The 23,759-nt window shown below is 40.7% G+C and overlaps 1 protein-coding gene across 1 annotated transcript in view; it reads left to right on the top strand.

Moving 5' to 3' along the window:
* The window catches only part of FCF1 (FCF1 rRNA-processing protein), a 671,099-nt gene that overhangs the window by 38,987 nt on the left and 608,353 nt on the right, over nucleotides 1–23,759 (top strand). The window contains exon 2 of the mRNA XM_044074623.1: nucleotides 8,449–8,516. Within this exon, the coding sequence (XP_043930558.1) occupies nucleotides 8,449–8,516 (68 nt within the window). The remainder of the gene's footprint in view (nucleotides 1–8,448; nucleotides 8,517–23,759) is intronic.

Raw genomic sequence — 23,759 nt, 5'->3', positions numbered from 1 at the left:
TGAGACATATATCAGCAAACAATGCTGACCACACCTTTTTCTTTGCAATATTGGATAAAGTAGTTTATAATCCCAGGGGTGGTGATTTGAAACTTCGGCTTGAAGAAAAAGAAATTACATGGCAGTTGAAGCTAAATGCAGCAAGCCCCCCTGGTATAAATGAATTTATTTCTTTAAAAGCAGTTTTAAAGTCTAAGGCTTTATAGTTTTAAGTCCAGGAAGCAACAAATTTTTGAAAGTCTTTCCATTTTTCATTTTTTGTGTGTTAGGTTTGCAACATTTTAATATATTTGTAAAACATGAATTCTAATAATATTTTTAATTTTTAATACAATAATATCTATTTAATTATTTGATAATGTCTCATTGTAAATTATGAATTCATAATTTATTTGAGTATATATTATATGAGTTTTAGTTGTATATTTGGGAATTTAAGTATTTTTTTTATTGAATTTTGCACTACTTCCTGTTTTTTTTTTGATCAATTTCCTGTAATTAAGACTATTTAAAAATGTAATTAATTTGAAGTTCATTTTGAATCTGATGAAGGCCAGTTAAGCTGGAAGAAAGCGCTTACTTGTTTTTAATAAAGCTGTTTGGAGTCTTTATGGTCTTGGATACTTACTTGATAGCCAGTAACTTAGTGGAGTTGTATTTTACTGTGTATCTTTGATTTTTATATATATATATATATATATATATATATATATATATATATATATATGCGATTTTAATATATTGTAATAATTTGGTGCATATTGTCTCTAAATATTTCTGTTAAATTCTATGTAAAACCGACACTGTAACTGTCACTGTGGTTGTTTTATTGGAGCATTTCTCCCCGGGCCTCCTCTAAAAATGGGCTCACACCCAGACAGACTATCCCGGTCAACAAATGTAAAATATATATATATTTACACACACTGCAATAGAAAAAGTATTTGTCTCCTTCCTGATTTCTTATTTTTTTGCATGTTTATCACACTTAAATGTTTCAGATCATCAAACAGATGTTAATTTTAGACAAAGATAACCCAAGTAATCACAAAATGCAGTGTTTTAGTGATTTTATTTAAGGAAAAAAAACTATCCAAACCTACATGGCCCTATGTGAAGAAGTTATTGCCCCCTAAACCTAATAAATAGTTCTGCCACCCTTAGCAGCAACAACTGCAGTCAAGCATTTGCGATAACTGGCAATGAGTCTTTTGCATCGCTGTTCAGGAATTTTGACTCGCTCTTCTTTGCAGAATTGTTTTAATTCAGCCATATTGGAGAGTTTCCAAGCATGAACCGCCTTTTTAAGATCATGCAACAACATCTTAATTGGATTCAAGTACGGACTTTGACTTTGCCATTCCAAAACCTTCATTTTGTTTTTTTAAGCCATTCAGAGGTGGACTTGCTGGTGTGTTTTGGATCATTGTCCTGCTGCAGAACCCAAGTACGCTTCAGCTTGAGATCGCGAACTGATGGCTAGATATTCTCCTTCAGAGTTTTTTGGTAGAGAGCAGAATTCATGGTTCCATCAATCACAGCAAGTCGCCCAGGTCCAGAAGCGGCAAAGCAGATCCAGGCTATCACACTACCACCAACATGTTTGACTGTTGGCATGATTATCTTTTGCTGAAATGCTGTGTTACTTTTGTGCCAGATGTAACGGGACGCACCCTTCCCAAAAAGTTCAGCTTTTGTTTCATCAGTCAACAGAATATTTTCCCAAAAGTCTTGGGGATCTGAGCCTTTATGTTCTTTTTGGTCAGCAGTGGTTTTCTCCTTGGAACTTGGATGAGTCACACTGTGCTGTTCGGGTAATTTTTGTAGGCCGGCCACTCCTGCGAAGGTTTACCACTGTTCCATATTTTCTCCATTTGTGGATAATGGCTCTCGCCTTGTTTCGCTGGAGTCCCAAAGCTTTAGAAATTGCTTTGTAACCTTTTCTAGACTTACAGATGTCACTTACTTTGTTTCTCAACTGTTCCGGAATTTCTTTAGATTGCAGCATGATGTCTTCTTTTTTGGGATCTTTTGGCGTACTTCACTTTGTCTGACAGGTTCTATTTAAGTGATCTCTTGATTTAACAGGTCTAGCAGTAATCAGGCCTGGGTGTGGCTAGTGAAATTGAAATCAGCTTTCCCAAAAATGTGATTAACCACAGCTACTTCATGATTTAACAAGGGGGGGGGGTTACCTTTTCACATAGGAACATGTAGGAACATGTATGTTTGGATAGGTAAAATCATCACTTAAAACTGCATTTTGTGTTTACTTGGGTTATCTTTGTCTAATATTTACATTTGTTTGATTATCTGAAACATACAAGTGTGACAAACATGCAGAGAAATAAGAAATCAGGAAGGGGCAAATACCTTTTCATTTCACTGTGTGTGTGTGTGTGTGTGTGTGTGTGTGTGTGTGTGTGTGTGTGTGTGTGTGTGTGTGTGTATATATATAATATGGGTGTATATGTGTGTATATATGTGTGTGTATATGTATACGTATATATATATATATATATATATATATATATATATATATATATATATCTATACTGACCGGTTCGACTCTCAGCTAGAGCGTCTTCTGCGTGGAGACATGCGTGAATGGGCGTACCTTCGTTGAAGGTTGTGCGTCGGGGCTGGCAACTCGGCACGTAAAAATAAACTGCCAATCATCAGTGGACCGGAGTTCCGCTGTGGCAACCCCTGTCCGGGAAAAGCCGAAAGACACAACAACACACATATACATACATATATATAAAATGTGTGTGTGTGTGTGTGTGTGTGTGTGTGTGTGTGTGTATATATATATATATATATATATATATATGTATATATATATATATATATATATATGTATAAAACAACCGTTTTTTCAAAATGCAGAAGAACTAGATAAATATAAAGCATAAATTTCTTACTGAAAAAATAAAAGCAATAACCCTCAAAGTAGATCGAGCTTTCGTCCTTTATTGTCTAGGAACTTCTTCAGAATGAATGAATGAATTAAGCTTTCCACTTACTTATAAGCTTAGATAATAACCAATGGGAAACTGTAAACAAAGTGTAAAACCTGTGTGAGGAACACTAAATATTTACATAATGAAATGATGTACCAAATCAAAACCTGTGTGAGGAACACTAAATATTTACAAAATGAATAAAACATGAGAGAAATTACTGCATCCATTTTAACACACATTTTAGACTCAAGGATTCATTTAAACCAGGGTGGTAGTCTGCTTCTAAATGAAGTTGCCATTGCAATTCAAGAACTTGCAAAAGACCATCTGCATCTCTAAAAAAGTTATCTACCTGTTATAGCACTAGAAATTTGCGCATAGAAAAATGATTACAAGACAAGCTGTGTTTGCCCGGGGCATTAGAAGAATCTTTAGATCGAATAGCAGCATTGTGTTCTTTTATCCTGTCACGTAATTTTGTAGTAGTCTTTCCTATGTAAAAACATGAGCAGGACGTGCAAATAGCTGCGTATACTGCCATGGTGTTACAATTATAAGCTTTCTTAACAATACTGGCACATTACAATGTGTGAAACAGTACTTGTCACCTGTGAAAATAAAATTACAAGCCACACATTTGCCGCAAGCGAACATTCCTTTGGAATCATTGATAGGAATGTGTTGAGACAGTAAAAAAGATTTGTCTTTACCTTCAAACATAGATTTGAATGTTTTGATCTTTTTGAAAGAAAACTTGGGAGCAGGCCCCATAATGTCTCTAATAGAATTGTCACTAGACAGAATTCTTCAATTATTAGTCAATATACTCGTGATGTTTTGCATATCCCTGCTAATAGGTAAAGCAAAACTAGATGGCCAACTGTCATTATCATAAGTAGAAATGTTTCTGTTGGGTACAAAACCATATCTTAAAATAGGTTTAAATCTACTGTGCCTGTAACATCTAATATCATTCCCGATACTGTTAACCAAATGAAAAGGGTAATTTTTCTGCATGAAGAGCGAAGATAAAATTTCACATTCAATTTCAAAAATAGTATCATCACGTATTAATCTAGATAATCTAACAAACTGTCCTTTTACTACGTTCCTCTTCATGAACCAAGGGTGTTGACTGTTGTAGTCCAAATAGCTGTTTCTATAAGTTTTCTTCCAAAAAATGTTGGAAGAAAGGACAGCAGAAGTTTTTTCGATAGATAAGGTGGTACCTAAAAAGACACAGTGGGACCCTTCCCTACTAAAACAAATTGAAGGAATCCAATATTCTCAGACAAGGAGTTGAGGTGGTGTAAATACCCAAATAAGCTTTCTGAATGCAGTCAGATAAGAAAGAATTAAATGCACGATTTGTATGCTGTGGTTTTGATATCAACTGCAGCTGAGAGATCCAGGTGGACCAGTACTGAATAGTATGCCAGTCTCTAGCAATTACGATACCACTGATTACTCAAATCAGAGCAGTCTCAGTACTATTATGCGCACAAAATCTAGATTGGAATGGGCCACTGAGCCTAACTTGACAGTAAGATTGGGATCATGTTGCAGAAAAATTACCTGAATAGCCGTATCCAAATATAGAAAGTTAGAGAGAGGGCATTGGCTATTCGGATATGCTAGGGTTGAAAGTTAATTTGAGAGTAGGAGGAACAGGGCCTTCTTCAGGTTCAAAGAAAAAGCACCCAGAATACAATGAGAAAACCAGAGCCTGATATGTCACTGGAATGTGATCTGTGCCAGTCTGACTTAGCCTCTGACACGAATTTAGCTCCCAGGTTATAGGATGCATAGTTGACATTACAGTCCCATTCTTCATAATCAGAATATCAAACAGAATCCATCAGGCAAAACAAAAAGCCTGGTGCTTCTGCTTAGTCCATGGGTGTAGATGGCAGAAGTGCATATCTGATTCTGGCTGCTTTCTGAAAAATGAAAAGCAAACTCAAATTGCTCGGCATGTAAAGCTTTGTTAGTAGTAAGGCAGGCTTGGGTGCACAGCCATTCTGCCACTTGAAAGGGCATGGCTGGGCAGTTGGTGTTCATTGAGATTTTGTCAGGTATAGAAGCTGCTTTTCTTTAGCGTGATCTCAGCCTGATAAGTCAGATAATGTTTATTCAGTGAAGTTTGACATTGCACAGGCCTGTGTGGCGCCAAGTATGCTCCATCTTGCACCCTTCTCATCAGAGGTAAAACTCATGCTGTCTCATAGCGACAGCAGGGCCAGCCTTTGGTCAGTTCGTGTCGTAGGCAAAAGGTCTCCACAGTGCCCCTCCAGCACCACCTGGTGCCACCATCATGGTCTACCTACACCATCCAAATAACTGGAAAAGTGCTCCTGCTAAAGCAGCGCCCTAGGTGTGCGCCTAGTTGACCTCTGCCTAAAGCCGGCTAAGAGAGACTGAGCAAATGCAACTTGGGGTGAGTAAATCCAGAACAAAGTAGAAGGACCTGTCTAGTCATCATCCAAGGCACCAATACAGGAACTGGTGCATAGAAAAAGCAAAAAGCTGGTGTAATGTGTATAGTACAACAAACACGAGGACATCATCAGAACTTATGACAAAATGTCCCATACTCGTGCCTCTGACAAACTGATCATGTGACAGCAATGTCACATCATCAGTTTGTTAGAGAAATGTAGTAATTCACTAATAAAGCAGTCCCCTTTAAAGGGCCACAGCAGTTTTCCTGCATATTTATGTTGCATGCTAAGGAGGTAACAGCATAGGAGAGAAGAAAAAAATCCCCATCATTTGCAGCAGTTTTCTATCACTCCTTTCAAAAATGTTATGCTTCTTCGTGTGTATGCGTATGTAGACCTAGGTATATCTGTACTTGTATCAAGTTATTCATCTAAAATGTTATGCTTCTTCATGTGTATGCGTATGTAGACCTATGTATATCTGTACTTGTATCAAGTTATTCATCAAAATGTTATGCTTCTTCATGTGTATGCATACGTAGACCTAGGTATATCTGTACTTGTATCAAGATATTAATCTAAGTGTTTTATAGCTAGACCTATAGTGTAATTTCATAAAAGGCATGTTTAGTTAATCAAGAAGAGTATTTCTTTTGTTTTTGGTTCATTCTGTACCAGAGTGAGAATGTGTGTGGGGGGGGGGGGGGGTGCATGCACGCTGTAGATGGAGAGAGATGTTTAGATCTAGCTATAGCTAGGTCTCACACACTAACTCTTTGGTATAGGATGATCTAAAAAAATCAACTTTTATTTCTTTATTACTCTAACAGGTAAACAATCAAATCTCTGTATATTACGTTAGTGTTTTTTTGTGCCTTTCAATGTAAATAATTGCTACAAATGTATATTTCTGTTTCTTTTCTTTTAAATCAATCCAACACACTGTTCTAAAATGTTAAGTAATTTGTCAGTTCCTTCTTTAATCGTCTCTGCTATTTAACAAATGTAGTAAATGGGTTCTGAATTTGCAAGCACAAAGTTACCTTGTTAGCATTACTTTGCTTAGAAAGCTTCTATTTGCCTCCTAATAACAATCCTTGTCAGAAACTGTTAAGGTCGTATCTTAGTTGCTCCTTTCTACCTATCTCTAGACCCCTTTGTACATGTATATTTTTCATTTTCTATCTTTACAGTCCTATCCTTACCATTCATAACCATCTTGATAGTTAACTAAACTGTACAGTTTCTCAATGTTGTTCTCATATCTTTCAAATTAATTATCACTATTTCTTCATTTGTAAATACCCACAGACCCACTGGAAGAACTACCTTCAAAACTGATGGAAAAGTCCATTTATATTTTATTTCCCCCTTCTGCACTTCTCGATCACTTCCCAAACTGCAGTCTCTGCTACAGTGTAATTTCATTAAAGGTATGGTTACGAATATTCATCTTTGGTTCTCAAACAGTAGATCAATCTCCTGACTGCCACATTTTCTACAAGACTTGTTCCGTTTCATTGCTTGACACATACCCAAACTTTGATTATTGGTTGACCTTATGTTTTTATGAGCCAGACATTTGCAGTGACCCTTCAGCATGCTCTGGCACTCCATTCAACACGTTTTCTTCATTGCTTTTACATCTAAGGTACCCTAGTACTGGTCAGTATATGCCATTTGCCTTAATGTCCCTGCTGATTTATCGCATGCATAATGTGTTTTTTGGTTTATCTGCAGCATGCCATCCTATTGGGCATGAAGAAGAGCTAGGCTAATGACCCTGTAGCCTTTACAAGCCTAGCCCATAGGATTACCCTGGCATCGTGCCACCTGACCTTAGCCTCTGTCGAGTAGAGCCACTGGAGTGATCCCTGAGATGATTTGCTATTTCCCATCCACTCATCAAGATCTCTCTTGAAGAGGGCCAGTGAGGTGCTCTGTTTGACATTTATGGGAAGTCTATTGCATAGCATGGGCAGTCTCTGGGCTATGAACCTGTCCCTCCAGCACGCTCTGATTGTGGTAATGAGTTGGAGGTCTCTGGAGCGTGTGGTGCAGAGGGATTGGGATTTCTTTAGATGTAGCATTTCTGACAGAGCTGGGTCAGACATGGCTTTTAAGTCAAGCAGAGATCGCCTCTAAGTTGGCGATATGAGACTGAGAATAGTTGAGTTTTTTTGAGTCCGTGTATGTAGGACAAGTGTTTTAAGGCCTAGGATCCTATTTGTGAGGTACTTTTGCGGCCTTTCCAGTTGTTGCAGGTGTCTAGTGTGGTACATGCTAAATGGGGCATTGTACTCTGACTGGCCTAATGAGGGAAGAGTAGAGCTAGACAATGACCTCTTTCTTCCTGGATGCAAAACCTTTGGTAATGAGATATGCCACATAGAAGTACAAGCGACTGCACTAAACTCTTAAGTCTAGCGGTCCTCCTTCCAAGGTTTGATCATTAAGCCGTAGTACCACTTCTTGTTCATCGTTGCCATTTTCAGGCTGGGGCACAATCTGCAATCAACTGTACTGTCCATGTCTTCTTCCAATATTTCCTTCTTTATCACAATTTCTTTCTGCATTATCAATATCCAGTTGGCTTTGCACACTGGTAGTGTTTGTATCCTATAAGAAACTTTCAGTAATTTTTTTTTGCAAGCGGGAGTCAAAATGGTGCAGCAAGATGGGAGATTTTGGGCAAGTGTTTAGTGAAAGGGTGAAGAGAAAAGAAGATATGATTTCAATACAAGAAGTTGTGTTTGGGAGCAGGCAGAAGAGGTTTATTTAAATAGGGGGAGAGTTAGTTGTGGCAGTTGGAATGGGGTGAGTTTGACAGACTTGAGGAAATGTTACTTGATGAAGATGGTGGAAAGCACTGTATAAGGCATTGATACAGTTCATGTTATCAGGGGTTATGACATGCTTTGGTTAGGGCAGGAGTAGTGTAGGAGCAGCTGTTTATACTCAGACTATGTGGATGAAGTTTAATTTTGTAGTGTATCCCTTGTGGTTTCTTGATAAACATTAACATTTTTCTTTGTTTTTAGGGGAAGCAAAAGAAGGCCAGAAAGTATGCAACTATGAAGAGGATGATCAGTCTGCGAGACCAGAGAATGTAAGTTGGCCTGCTTATTCTCTTTAGCTTGTTATGGTTTTCGATGAGCTCTTCGTTCCCAGACTTTTATATTTCCAAGCCACAAAGGAATTAAAATGGTTGTTTGTTTACTTGTAACAGATTCTTAACCAGGTGCACAATGCTGTTTTGGCTGAATGCTGTTTTGTTGACACAACCTGTATAAGTGGCACTTGTGTACTAAAAAAATATTTTATTAGGAGCGCAGCTCAACTCCCCACATTTCTTTGCTTGAAGAGGTGTCTCCATTACTTCCTACTTGTAGACCACTCTGAAATCACAGCCTTCCGTGAGGTGAAGATATGCTGCAACCATGTGCTCTCCACCATCACACACTTAATAATCATGCATTGTGTTCTGTTAACATGTTGTAGATGCTTACAATTATTGCAGTGTGTGATGCTGCTGTTATCCTGACTGTAATGGTCCCAGCACATATGAAGTTAATTCACCCTGTTGCAGCAATTGCTGACCTGCTTGTGAACATATTTCCTCTCCCACAGTGATAACCGTTGTACAAGAACAAGGATATTTTGTCACATTGGAAGGGTTACATTCATTTTCATTTGTTAACCTGAATAGTCTGATTAGACCATTGCACCTTTTCCATAGAAGCTTGGAGATGAGCTTCACAGTAAAGAATGCAGAAGGTAATTATGAAACAACATACACATGAAACCGAAAATGTGTGTTCACATTGTAGCACAAAAGGTGCATAAATATTTAAGTGCTTTATTTTGTCATTGTATTCATTATGAACATATATATGAAGCTAGAAGTATGTAGCATAATACAAAAGCAGCATAAACGTGTATTTCTTTTGTCAAGACTGTATTAAAAGTGAAATAGAATATTATTTTTATTTGTTGACCAGGGAAGTCTTACTGGGCGCAGAGGCCCAGGGAGAAGAGCTCCAGTACATGCAGTACAAACAAAATCTTTTAAGTTGTATAGTATCGGCAGTGTCTGGCAGAATACAATTAAAATGAATTTTACAATGTTAAAATAGGTAAGATAGTATCTGTACAAATAGTAGTGAGACTTTTTTGTACTAATTATATTTTATACAAATGTAGTTAAGTAATTATGCAGTAAAGTGTATATCAATTCAGTACTCTGCAATATATTTAATAAGGGTGGATATCAAAAGGTTGATTTATGAGATATAAATGAAATGACTGGTCAAAGAGTTGAGAGGCATAAGTAGAAGGTAGTGTGGGTGAAAACGGAGTAATAGTTGTAACAGACTAGAATAGCGCAGACCTATAGAAGAAGAGGAGGAAGAGCAGACCTATAGAAGAAGAGGAGGAAGAGCAGACCTGTAGAAGAAGAGGAGGAAGAGCAGACCTGTAGAAGAAGAGGAGGAAGAGCAGACCTGTAGAAGAAGAGGAGGAAGAGCAGACCTGTAGAAGAAGAGGAGGAAGAGCAGACCTGTAGAAGAAGAGGAGGAAGAGCAGACCTGTAGAAGAAGAGGAGGAAGAGCAGACCTGTAGAAGAAGAGGAAGAAAGCAAAGCTTTTCCTGGAGATGTACAGCTACAGAGCCAAGATGTTGAGAGGTGTTTTCTTAGATGTGTTTTGAATGCCTGATGGTTTTCAAGAAGCCTGAGAGCATGTGGAAGGGCTACAGTGTTTGAGGTGCCCAATGCATTTTGGGCTTTAGTGATGGAGATGAGTTTCTTTAGAGCGAAGAGCTTTGGTAGGGTGGTAATGTTGAAGCATGCCTTTTTGTGGTAGACACTTATCAGAATAGTGTACTACAGTATGAGGTGTAGTAGCGGACTGTAGTGGGGGTGATTTACTACAGTATGAGGTGTAGTAGTAGCTGACTGTAGTGGGGGGTGATTACTAGAGTATGAGGTGTAGTAGTAGCTGACTGTAGTGGGGGTGATTACTAGAATATGAGGTGGTGTAGTAGTAGCTGACTGTAGTGGGGGTGATTACTAGAATATGAGGTGGTGTAGTAGTAGCTGACTGTAGTGGGGGGTAGTTACTAGAGCATGAGGTGTAGTAGTAGCTGACTGTAGTGGGGGGGTGATTACTAGAGTATGAGGTGTAGTAGTAGCTGACTGTAGTGGGGGTAATGTGGGAGTTCGGTCTAATTTAATAGTTAAGGGCAGAACAATGATGATTTCTAAAGGGGTGATTTGCTACACAGTGAGTTATTTTATTTGTAGTGAACTTTTTAAGCACAAAGAAGAAGAGTAGGGAGGCATTCCGTAGGGGTAGATAGGAGGTAGACTTTTGCTGTGGTTTCTCTAGTTCTCCCTGTTAGGCAGGGCTTTGCTCTTACAAGAGGCCAAGCTTTTGGTGTTTTTTAATAATGCTTGGGAAGTGTAGGTTACATTTCAAGTTGTCATCAATTGTGACTCCTAAGAGTTTGGTGTTAGGGACTTGTTCAATCAGGGTGTTATTTAATAAGGTGATTTTTGACAAGTTTTACTTTGGGGGACAGTGTTTATGAGTTAAAAAAGTAGTAATTTTGTTTTTTTGGGTGTTGGGAGTTGTGAAGTTTCTAGCCAGGATTCTATGGATAAAGGATTCTTGAGTCATTTCTTGACATTTCTGTAGTTTGAGGCTGGGCAGATGAGTGTGGAATCATCTGCATATTGGACAAGATTGGCATGCTTCGAAGCAGTGTGTAGTTCATTTGGAACCTTGTGCACTCCGACAGTAATGGGTAGGAATGGTGAGTATTCTTGCTGCCTTTTAACTGCTTGGAATCTGTTGGCTGTTTTAAGCCGGTGGGGGGGGGCGACCCAAGGGGGTAAGTTTTAGTAATAATTTGTGGTGAGACACAGTGTTAAATGCTTCAGGAAGGTCTAGGAATAAGGCCAATACTAGGTTTCCACTATTTCTATTTTTATTAATGGTGTCAGCAAAGCAAAGTGGGGCAGTAGTGGTGCTATGGCTGGGACAAAAAATATATTCTTTGGGGGAGAGATGATCGTTTATGGTAAGGTATAGAAGTAATTGGAAATGGATGCACTTTTTTATATAATGGTGACAGAATGGCAGTTGGTCTGAAAATAGAGTAGTTGGCAGAGGGTCTTCCTTTATGAAGAACTATTCATGCCTTCTTCCAAATGGCTGGGATATGATATTTCAGAATGGATCTGTCTATTAGTATCGATATTGGATATGACAGAGCTTCAGCAGCAGTTTTTAGGAATTTAGGAGGAAGGCTGCCTGCAGCAGAGCTTGCAGTTTTTGTTATTTTTGGGGGATATTTTCTGATGGTGAGACAGGGACAAATTTGAGAATGAGCTTCCATGGGGTGGTGGTGGTCAGGGGTGTTTTGATGATATGGTTGTATTTGATAACTGAGGCTACAGCTTTAAGGAAGTATTTGTTAAAAGTTATTACTGACTGTTGAAGCGTCTTTGGGAGGGAGGGAGTTGTTACTTTGGCTTGGATTTAGTCGATTTTTTAGGATACTTTGTGCCTGCTGTAAGTTAAGAACGTGCATAGTGTACTACAAAAGGAGCATAAATGGCTGTAAGTAGTTTGTCTTGACAGTATTTTTTCTGTCATGACTGTAATTGTAACCAGTATGTAACAGACCTTTTGTACGACAGTTTCCAGAGAAGTGACCATGTTGTCCAAAGTTTGCCTGTATTAGAGGTATCAAGGTAGTTAAGGAGCCCTGTTAAGAAAATGTGAAGTCATACTTAAGTCATGTACAAGGGTGTCCACTGGGATCGAGGGTAGATAGCAGACAGAGCTTGTGGGCTTCATTAACGATCAGTACTGTACTTTTAACTGGGTACTTGCTAGTACTGTATGTTACTTTACTTCCAGTACTGGGATTTTCAACCCTTTTGTAAGCTCCCTAACAATGGTAAGACCAGGAAAAAATAAAGGAGCAGTACAGAAAATCAAATGTTGAAATCAAAGACAAGATTCGGAAGATAAATGCAAGAGTTTTTAAACCAGTCTGTTGACTGAAGGTTGGATTTCCCTCTACTCTGTTAGGGTTGTTTCTTTGACTCTCTACTTTAGTGGGACAGTCTGAGGATAAATATCAGCCTACAACATCTTGTAGACAGACGGGCAGCAGTTTACCTTGGTGAAGTCTGGAAACACCATTCTGCACTACTAGATTACTTAATCTTTTGGAATTCTACCACACCGGGGTCAAACTCTTCCCTCTTTCTGCTATTTCTCTATCTTGGCCTTGCGTATCACTCATTGTAATTTTCCTTTGAGTGTTTTTGTTAGGGGGAAAAAGAACATCAGGTGGAGAGTGCTGTTTTTTGTGTGGACTGAGCAAATCATGCAGGCTATATTGCCCTTCTTATATGAGGGCCTGGAAAGAAAAGCTCTTGAGACAAATTACAGAAGTAAAATGTACCATGTAAATGTGTATGACGTTGACTACAGGAGAAATGCTATTATCTGACCATTCCCTGAATTTAGTTTAAACTTGACACAATATTAACTAATAAACCTGCACTATTTATTCCTGTTCTATTCTTATTATTCAATTCTTTTTTGCTTTTATCTTTTATACTAATGTTTTCAATTTCATAGTGTTGTACTTCATGTACTTCATAACATTGTATTAACTGAATTACAGCCTAGAGATGCCGCCTAGTGTTTCTGCAGTTCTGTCCTCTTGATACCGTTAGGTTTGTAATGTAGCCTGTTCATATCTACATTAATAATTAAAAAAGTATGCTGCTTACAGCTTAATACATTTTATCGTAAAGCTTATATGATGGGGAACACAAATGCACTAATACTTGACTTCTGTATAGTGCTGCTTAAGAGATAATAGCTGTTTGAATGATGTTTATGTTGTCACACTTTTCATATTTTTTACATATTTCAAAAAAACAAGTAAGCCAGGCATATCTGTGTAGTATAATATGAAAGTTCACAGATGGATGAACAAAATTCTTCTGTCGATATGTTTGTAGCTTGAATGGTTACTAAGATATAAGATGTTTACAAAGTATTAAACAATTAATGTTTGCTGTATTTAGTATGACTTGTAACATTCAGTTTAAGACATAGGATCGAATGAACACTACCACTGTAAAGAATTGTTTGTGCTGAACAGTTTGCCATTTACATTTCTTTTGTAACAATTATGGCTTTAGAGATATGAACATCTGTTTGAAATATGTGTGCATAACTAGCTTGTTTTATCGAAAAGCTCAGGATGCAATCACTGGGAGTTGAGTACAGATTTCCAGAGCTCCATTGGAATAATTAACCTATTGCTGTGCACTGTCTAGATCTGATTTATGATTTTTGTATGTATGCTTATTTTTCATAAATTACTTTGTTGTGTATTTAACCTGGGTTGAACCTATAATTGGCCGTATCGATCAGTGCTCTATCCAGATAAGTATATAAACCAACCACGTTAAAATGTTACACAGTCCATGTATTTGATTTGCAACAAATTTAACATTTTTGATAATAAATGCATTATTCATTAATTTATTAATGCTCTAAAGCTGTTGTGGTGGCATAGAATGATAAAACTGAATAGCACAGGGATTCTGTGTTTGATTAGTGAGTGGGGCATCTGTTGGACTTGGCAAAGAGGAAGAATGAAGAGGCCAAGTTTCTTCAGCTCTACTCATTGAGGTGGGGGATCACCCCCCCCCCCCGGTCGAGACCCGGTCCCATTGGGGTTCCAGTTTAGGAAAGTGGTGTGGCTTATGAGGACGTCCAGAACATTCCTCATGTAAGGCCCAGTGCACAGCCCCAACTATTGAACCATAAGCAGGCATGAGAAAAAATATAGGAATACAATGTGTCTGGGTGGGAGTGGCGACCCTGGCCGTACCGCCTTAGTCTGGGTTACTTATCAGAAAATATGTACCACTAAATTTGTGGGATGCACTTAGAGCTATGTTTTCACAGAAGCTTCATCCCAAGGACTTCAGTATGGCTGCAGTCTGAGCATTTTAGGGTCCATGAAAGTAAATTAAATGGTGAAAAGGGCAGAACTGGACTCTGATCCTGAACCCCAGCAGACGAGGACAAATCAGAACTCATGAGGAAAATTACCTGGTAGAGAAAGTTGGTTTGTGCCTAAAAAGAGGGACAAACAAGAATGACAGGAAATGCCCAAGAAGAGTGAAGGATTATGCTTAACACAATATAGAATACGTTGAGAGACCTAAAACAGACACAGTGAGAGAGAATTTCATAATGCAAAAGAAGAAATACAGAGGCTCAGTAAACCGACAGTAACTCTAAAAGTCTGTTGAACTATAGTACGGAGCTCTGAGCATGGAGCTCTGAGCATGGGCGGAAGTGGCAGAAACACAATTAATATGTTGAGCTAAAGTTTGTAAGGTCTGGAGGACTGGGCATGATACATAAACCTGACATTCATGGGTGTACCAGATAAATGGGAAGGCAGTGGCTGTCAACACAAAATTATAGAGTTGTGAGCTAGCTGGGCTGGTTTAGAAGGGAGCCGCTTAAAGAAAGAGGGTGCATAGAACACTTGGAGGCCAGATACTGACGCCAACGGATATCCCAGACTGATTTATTGTGCACGCTCACTCTTCCAGAATGAAAGAATGGGTTCTTCAGAAAGCCTGGACACCAGGGGTGAAGTGGATAGTAGGAGACAGAAGAATTTTCACAGGCTAAGATTATCCTTCAAGACTTGAATAAAAAGAGCAGCATTTGCCCAGATAATTAAACAATGCAAAGAGAAAGGCATTAAATGGTGAGTGATTTACCCATCCACATTCAAATGTTTCTGCAAAGTAGGATAAAGACAGTGACTGACTTGAAGGAAGAGCTCTGCAATACCTGCAAGAACAGCTAACCATAGGTGAGAACAGAAGGAAGAACAGAAACATGCTGAGGGAGTAAATGGAGAAAGCAGTGCGGCGACAATGGCAGGGAACAGTGTGAAAGGATTTTTCCCAATGTTTAAAGATAGCAAAAATTATGGGGAAAAAAGCTGAAATAATTCAGGAGTGGAGAAGAAAAGGACAATATATGTCAGTAAAGTGGCACTTCACCCTCTCTCTCTACCTCCCAGTCACCACCGGTATACCACAAGGTTCTATCCTTGGTCCCTTCCCCTTAAACATTCTCGCCAACACCCTCCACATATCCACACAACAGGCCTAATGCAATACACAGAGGACTCCAGACTTGTATGCATATCAGACAACCTGGCACAGTTCCAAAAAAAAAACAATTACTCTGGAAGTTTTGACAGCCCTTGAAACATGGCATTGTAACTTAAAGCTCTTGCTCAACTTGAAAAAACAAATTCCATAAAATCCCTCTGCCATGAAAAAACAAAATTTGAAATCCTCGGTCTCTTAATAGAATTATTGATTTCACTTCTTATAGTAAATTACTGATTGATAGTGAGCGAGTTATCTTAAATTCGACCTACATATTCAAAACTGCATAGAAAACTTGCCAAAAACTAATGGTGCTTTATAGAGCCAAAAATGTTCACCAGTACAACTAAAACTACACTTGCCACTACTTACCAGTTCTCCTCACTTCTTTATGGTGTTCCCATCCTTACTAACCTCCAAGCATCACAGAAGACAAAACTTGAACAATGCTGTAATAAAGTGGCTATATTTTCTGCAAATAAGCCACCACTGTATAGTACTAAAAAGCCTAAATTGGTTAGAACTACCCCATCATAGGTTCATAGGTGTGTACTAGGCTAATGGTCCTGGAGCCTTTACAAGCCTAATCCATAGAAGTGCCCTGGCATCGTACCGGCTGACGTTGGTTCTCAGTGCCTCTATCAAGTACAGCCACTGGAGTGATCCCCGGGGTGAACTTTCTATTTCCCATCCACTCGTCAAGATTTCTCTTGAAGAGGGCCAGTGAGGTGCTCTGCTGGACATGAAGTCTATTCCAGAGCATGGGCAGCCTCTAGGTTATGAACCTGTCCCTCCAGCATGTTCTGTTGATTTGTGGTAATGAGGTTGAGGTCTCTGGAGCGTGTGGTACAGAGGGATAAGGACTTTAGATGTAGCATTTCTAATGGAGCTGGGTCAGACATGGCTTTGTAAGTCAAGCAGAGATCGCCTCTTAGTAGACGATATGAGACAGAGAATAGCTGGAGTTTGAGTTTGTCCATGTAGAACATGTGTTTAAGGCCTAGGATCCTGTTCGTGAGGTACTTTTGTGGTCTTTCCAGCTGTTGCATGTGTCCAGTGAAGTACATGCCAAATGGGTCATTATACTCCACGACTGGCCTAATGAGGGAAGAGTAGAGAGAGATGATGACATCTTTCTTCCTAGATGCAAAACCCCTAGTAATGAGGTGTGCCACATAGAAGGACTTTCTGACCACAGTGGCAGTGTGGTCATCGAAGGAGAAGTTGCTCTCAACCTGTGTCCCCAGATCTCTCTTATAACGCCTTCAGTGTTCAGTGGGCTCCCATCGATGTGGTAATTGTTGGGAACTAAGTTTTTCCCAAAGGGATGACACATTTTTTGGCATTAATCTTAAGGCCATAGTTTCAACACCAGTCATTGGTCTCCGTGAGGCCTTTCTGTAGGATGTCTACATCACATGGGGAGTTAATAATGGCACCCAACTTGCAGTCATCTGCAGTCTTGGTCAGCCAGAGTCCCTCTGTGTTGGCCTGGACTTCTGAGAAGTAGATGCCAAACAGGAGAGGACCCAGGACCGATCCCTGTGGGACTCCACTCGTGACTGATTGGCAGTCTGACTTGGAGTCCGCTACTTTCACACTGTGGGTTCTATCTGTGAGCCAATTTGCAACCCACCTAGTGATATAGGAGTTGATGCCCAGTTTTGTGAGTTTTATAAATAATTCCTGAGTGGAGAATGGTATCAAAGGCCTTGGCCAGGTCAAGGTAGGCTGTATGAACTGCCTTGCCCTCATCCACAGCTCTGGTGGCTGACTCAAAGAAGTCAACCAGGTTGAGCAGGCATGATCTACATTTCACAAAACCAAATTGCATGGAATCTAGAGTTTGGAGATTCTCTATATCCTTGTTAATTAGGTCCATGATGATGCGCTCCATAGCCTTGCAAATCAGACTCGTCAGGCTAATGAGGCAATAATTCCCAGGGTCTGTAGTCGCTCCCCCTTTATGGAGAAGGATGACTGTAGCAGTGCACCATTCAGTGGGGACAAAACCTGAGATGAGGCTGTGGTTTAACAGGGCACACAGATTCATGTAGTTCATGTAGAACAGCTCCAGGGATATTGTCTGGTCCCATGGAAGCTGTATTCTTGGCCTTGGACAATGCAGCTTTAACCTGTGCTGCAGTAGTGCTGGGTGCCTGGCATTCCTCCAGTGTTGTCATTGGCCTTTGGGGGGGGGGGTAAGGTTGGCATTGAATCTGTTGGCCAGTATGTTGGCAATATCTGGCTCAGTATAGGAGGTACCATTGTGCAGTAACTCAGAGCAAATCTGGGTATTGCCGTGGAGATTCTTGATATAACTATGGAAGGCTTTGTGGTTGTTTTTAGTGTCTGCCTCAATTCTGCCTTCATAGCTGGCTTTAGAGGTTTTGATGAGGGATCTCAACTTTTTGCTGAGGCTAATAAGTCTTGGGACTACACCTTTTTCTGCAACAGTTTCTTCCTTTTGTTGTGGAGTTTATTAATGGCAGGGAGCCACCAGATTGTCTTCCTTTTTTGGAGGGGAGCATCTTGGTTCTGTTTGGTATGGCTAGTTCCATGCATTTATGTTCGTGTTCGTATAGTGTATTGGTGTATGATTCGGCAGTCCTGCATCTATTTTCCTTTCACATGGGTACCGTGAAGTTTGCCACCTCTGTTTTTAGAAGCCCAAAGTCAGCTTTGGAGAAGTTTTTCATTGTGGTTGCCTTTGCGGGGGGTGTGGGTGAGATGTGGATTTCCATGGTGATTAGTTTGTGGTCTGATCTAACCAGGGAGGAATTGACTATTGGTGTAGAGAACGGTTTCTCATGTTAGTAATACCCAGGTCAAGGATGTTGCTTCCTCTAGTGGGGGTAAACATAACTAGATATTGAAGAACGCTGTGCCCCTAAGTGTCTTGAAACACCAACCTGGTATTCCAAGGAATAAGCCGAGCAGAGTGATGTTGTAATATAAATTAAATTTATAGGTTCATAGGTTCATACTAGGCTATCTGCCCTAGGGCATTTATAAGTCTAGCCAGAATGTGTTTGGCTTTCGCCACCCATTTTAAATTTATTTTTATTTTTATTTATTTTGCTATGCCCTTTTTCGAGGTTAGTATACTGTGCCTCTGTCTAACAGTGACACAGAAGTGATACCCGGGGTAAACCTACGATCTCCCATCCACTCATCAAGATTCCTCTTGAAGAGAGTCAATGAGGGACTCTGCCTAACCTGGACTGGGATTTTATTCCAGAGTGAAGGGAGCCTCTGGGTTATGAATCTGTCCCTCCAGCATGTCCTATTTATTTCAGTGCTGAGGTTCAAGTCTCTCGAGCACGTAGCTCGATGGGATTTGGATTTTCAGAGGTGCAGCATGTCCATTAATTCTGGGTTGGACATGGCTTTATACGTCAGGCACAGATCGCCTCTGAACAGGCGGTATGCCACTGAGTAGAGCTGGAGTTTCTTTAACCGGGCAGCATATGGCATCTGTTTGAGCCCTTTGATCCTCTTGGTGAGGTACTTTTGGGGTCTTTCCAGTTGCTGCAGGTGTCTGGTAAGGTACATCCCAAAAGGGGCATTGTACTCAATTATGGGCCTGATGAGGGATGAGTAAAGAGGCATGATGACCTCCCCTGATCTAGATGTGAATCCCTTCATGATTAGGTGGGCTATATAAAATGTTTTTCTAACCACTTTGGCCACGTGGTTGTCAAATGAGAGATTACTATCAACTTGGGTCCCCAGGTCCCTAATTACTTCTTCTGTACTTAATGGATTTCCACCTATGTGGTAATTTGTGGGCACTTTGTTTTGCCAAAGGGGATGACTATACACTTTTGGCATTTAGCTTGAGGCCATGGCTCTGGCACCAGTTGTCTGTTTCTATGAGGCCCTTTTGGAGGATGCTTGTGTCGGCTGTAGAGTCGATTATGGCCCAGTTTGCAGTCATCTGCGAACTTGGTCAGCCACAGTCCTTCCGAGTTGGCCTGTACCTCCGAGAAATATATACCGAACAAGAGAGGTCCCAGGACTGAGCCTTGTGGGACACCACTTGTAACTGGTTTGGAGTCTGACATGGCTCCAGCAATTCTAACCATGTGGGTTCTGTCCTTGAGCCAGTTTGCAATCCATCTAGTGACATAGGGGTTTATATTTAACCTGGTGAGCTTATCTATAATGCCCGAGTGGGGTATTGTATCGAAGGCTTTTGCGAGGTCCAAGTAGGCTGTGTGGACCACCTTCCCCTCGTCAATGGCCTTGGTGACTTTCAAAGAAATCAACCAGGTTTAAGAGGCAGGATCTGCCCTTAACAAAGCCGAACTGGGTAGGATCCAGTGTTTGTAGGTCCCCAATATCTTTATTTATGAGGTCCATGATGATCCTTTCCATAGCTTTGCAGACCAAGCTAGTCAGGCTTATGGGGCGATAGTTTCCAGGATCCGTTGAGGCACCACCTTTATGGAGAGGGACCACTGTTGCTGTACACCACTCTTTGGGCACATATCCTGTAGTAAGGCTGAGATTGAACAGTAGTTTTATGTTTGGGTTTAGCTCTTCTTTGAGTTCATGTAGGGCGAGCCGGGACACCATCTGGTCCCATTGATGCTGTGTTTTTGCTTTGGAGAGGGCGGCTCTTACCTGAGCATCTGAGATGTCAGGGGGGCAGCACTCTGCTGGGATAGATATTTGCCCTTTTGGTGGGGAGAGGGGGAGAAGTTTGCGCTGAACCTGTCAGCTAGGATGTTGGCAATGTCTGTGGGTTCTGTGTATTTTTTGTCATTTTGGACTAATTCTGAGCATATCTGGGAATTACCACCCAGGTTCCTAACATAACTAAAGAAAGCCTTGTGATTATCCTTAGTGTCCTGGGCAATTTTTCTCTCGAAGCTGGCCTTAGACAATTTTATGTGTGCCCGTAGTTTTTTGCTAATACTGATCAGTGATGCCTTCCCTTTTTGGGATTTTGCTTTATCATTTAGTAGCTTCCTCCTTCCATTGTATAGTTTGTTTATGGCTGGGGTCCACCAGACAGGACGTCTGCCTTTGGAGGATTGGGTCTTGGTTTTATTTGGGATCGCATGATCCATGCATTCCTGAAGGTGTTCATAGAATGCGTTTATAAAGGATTCTGCGGTCTGGGCCGTATTTTCCACAGGCCGGGGGCTTTGAAGGATTCCACCTCAGTTTTGAGGAGTGTAAAATTTGCTTTAGAGAAGTTTTTCACTGTGGCTTTCTGGGCAGGGGGTGGGGTCGGGATGTGAATACCCAGTGAGATTAGTTTATGGTCTGATCTTAACAGTGAGGGATACACTTCTGGTCTGGAGCATAGAGTCCCCATGTTGGTGATGATCAGGTCCAGTATGTTTTCCCCTCTTGTGGGAGTGGTAACAAGTTGTTCCATAGCATTTGAGTTTATAAATTCTAGGAACCTTTGGGCTAGGGTGTTGGAGCTAGAGTAATGCTCCCAGTCTGTGTTTGGGTAGTTGAAGTCGCCCAGTATAATGGTGTTTGGAGAGACCTTCATATTTTCCAGTGTTCTCAGGAAGGCCGAGTGGGGTTCCTGGGTTTGGGATGGTGGTCTGTAGCAGGCTATAAACTGGAAGGCAGTTTTACCCACTGTTAGTTGCACATGGATAGTCTCTGATGCTTCGTGCTTTGCCACCAACCTGGAGGTGTGGGTATCTTTGATGAATATCGATGGAGGTCCAAGTTTTGGGGCCGAAAAGCATGGTATGAGGTATAACCTGGTAGTGCTGGGGTGCTCTCGGGAGCCCTGAACCAGGTTTCTGTTACTGCACAGATATCGATGTTCTCCATGCTAAGGAGAGTTTCAAGTGCGTGCATCTTGAGGTTTAGACTTCTGGCATTGAGTAGCATTACTCTTAGTTTCTTATCCCTTGTGATACCTATGGAGGTGGGTTTGTCTTTTGAGCCTTGCCTAAAAAAGGCACTATGGTGGTAGCAAGAGCCTTTGCCAATATCCGAAGCCCAGGGGTGACAGGTGCAAGCCGTCCCTAGCGAAGCATCGTGGCTTGTCGAGCATATTATCCCAAGCTGACAGGCATTGGATCCCCTTTGAATGACACCAGTACTTAAGCCAATTGTTGAAATTGATCATCTTGTCTTCATATTGTGGCATCATTCTTGGTGAGGGTAAGATGCTACTCAAGGTCAGGGTCATACCGGTCTGGGCTACATGCTCAGAGAGCTCCTTTATGTCTCTTTTCATGTAGTCCAGGGAGGTACGTCTCAGGTCATTCACACCAGCATGGACAATGACTGAGTCATATTTGTACTTGCCTTGGAGTGACGTGAGTGCTTGTGTTATGTGGCGGATCCTAGCGCCCGACAGGCTGCTCACCGTGACCCTCTCCTTGTTCAGCCTGGTGAGCGGGACGTCATTGTGCCTGACAATAGAGTCACCTATTACAAGTGTATCAGGTGTGTTGTTTAGTCTTAAGGGCTGTGACTGTTTGGCACACTGGCTTTGTGAGATATGTGTTGCACGTGTTTTGTTTTGGGGTAGCGGCTGCTTGGGTGTCTGCTTTGGAGGTCTCTGCTGCTTCGGCAGATCTTTATTTAGAGCCTCAGAGTATGTTTTTGTGTGATTATGTGTTTGGTTTGCTGTCGTGGTAGGTCTATGTGAGACTGGAATTGTAGTGAGTGTGGTTTCCTTCTCCTCCTGACTGGTTATGCCAGTACTGAGTTGAGAGAGCTTGGCCTCCAGTTTGGCTATATTTGCATCTCTCTCACATGTGTTGTTTTGTTGGGAGGAGGAGGGAGTCTGTTTGTGTGAGTACATGAGGCAGTTGTTGCCTTTCAAAGATTCACCAGCTGGACCCAGAGGAGGAGAGAGGAGATTGATGGACACATACTAGAATAATAATTGGAATAATAATAATGAAAAAAATAAAACCAGGGGGGGTGTGAGGTGTGTAGGTTTTTTTTTTTTTAGTGCTGACTTATATAATTGCTTTAGTGAGCAAGTGCCAGGTAACTTAAGTGCAATGTGTTACAGGTAACTTAAATGCAAAAACGACAAACAGTAACTTTCTTTCAAGTGAAACAAGGAAATAAGTACAGTAAGCAATGCAGATATCACTAGTGATCCACAGAAGCTGAGAAGCGTATTAGGTGGAATTAGCGTTCCAGGAAATAACAAGCAAACAAACAACAAGCATATAAACAAAGCTATATTCAGCAGGCCTGAATCTAGTCTATGCTACAGCAAACAAGGTGTACCAATTTCAGTAAGATACAGTTCAAATATTCAGGCACTATAAACCTTTAACCAGAAATTCCCAGCTCAGAAGGGCAGAGTCCAGCCTCTTCTCCCACAAGAGTGCAGACCGCAAACCTTCTTAATGTAAAATAACTGGCCTGAAGCCCAAGTGCTTAAACCAGAACTAATGCACTTTAAGAATAACAGACACTGGGCTCTCAATCAGCAGTTCCCAACTTAGAAAGATGAAAGCTACCTGTCCTGCCACCACAGTGCATGCCACAAACCTTCCTAATGTAAAACAACTGGTCTGAAGCCCAAGTGCTTAATCCAAAAGACTTAGAATGACAGCTAAACTTTAATCAAGTTACTACCAAGCAGTAATAAATACAATTGAATACTTTAGAGAATGCCTGGATTAGTGCTCAAGTTACACAAACAAAGCTAGATCCAGCAGGCCCGAATCCAGTCTATGCCACAGCAAACAAGGCGCACCAACTTCAGTAAGAAGCAGTTCAGATATGCATGCACTATAAGCCTTCAATCAGAAATTCCCAGCTCAGAAGGGCAGAGTCCAGCCTCTCCTCCCACAAGAGTGCAGACCACGAACCCTCTTAATGTAAAATAACTGGCCTGAAAGCCCAAGTGCTTAAACCAGAATTAATACACTTTTAGAATAACAGACACTGAGCCCTCAATCAGCAGTTCCAAACCTAGAAGGATGTAAGCTCACTACAGTGCAGACCACAAACCTTCTCAGTGCAAAACAACTGGTCCGAAGCCCAAGTGTTTAAACCAGAAGGCTTAGAATGAGTTACACCAAGCAGTAATAAATACAATTGAGTACTTTTAAGATGATGCAAAAGTAAAAAAAAGTACAAGTACAGTAAAAGCAGATG

The sequence above is a fragment of the Protopterus annectens genome, chromosome 6.part0 (assembly GCF_019279795.1).
Source record: "Protopterus annectens isolate FY-2018-M chromosome 6.part0, PAN1.0, whole genome shotgun sequence".
NCBI classification, from domain to species: domain Eukaryota; kingdom Metazoa; phylum Chordata; order Ceratodontiformes; family Protopteridae; genus Protopterus; species Protopterus annectens.
The sequence above is the reverse complement of the archived record's forward strand: the minus strand, read 5'-3'. Positions and strand labels throughout refer to the sequence as shown.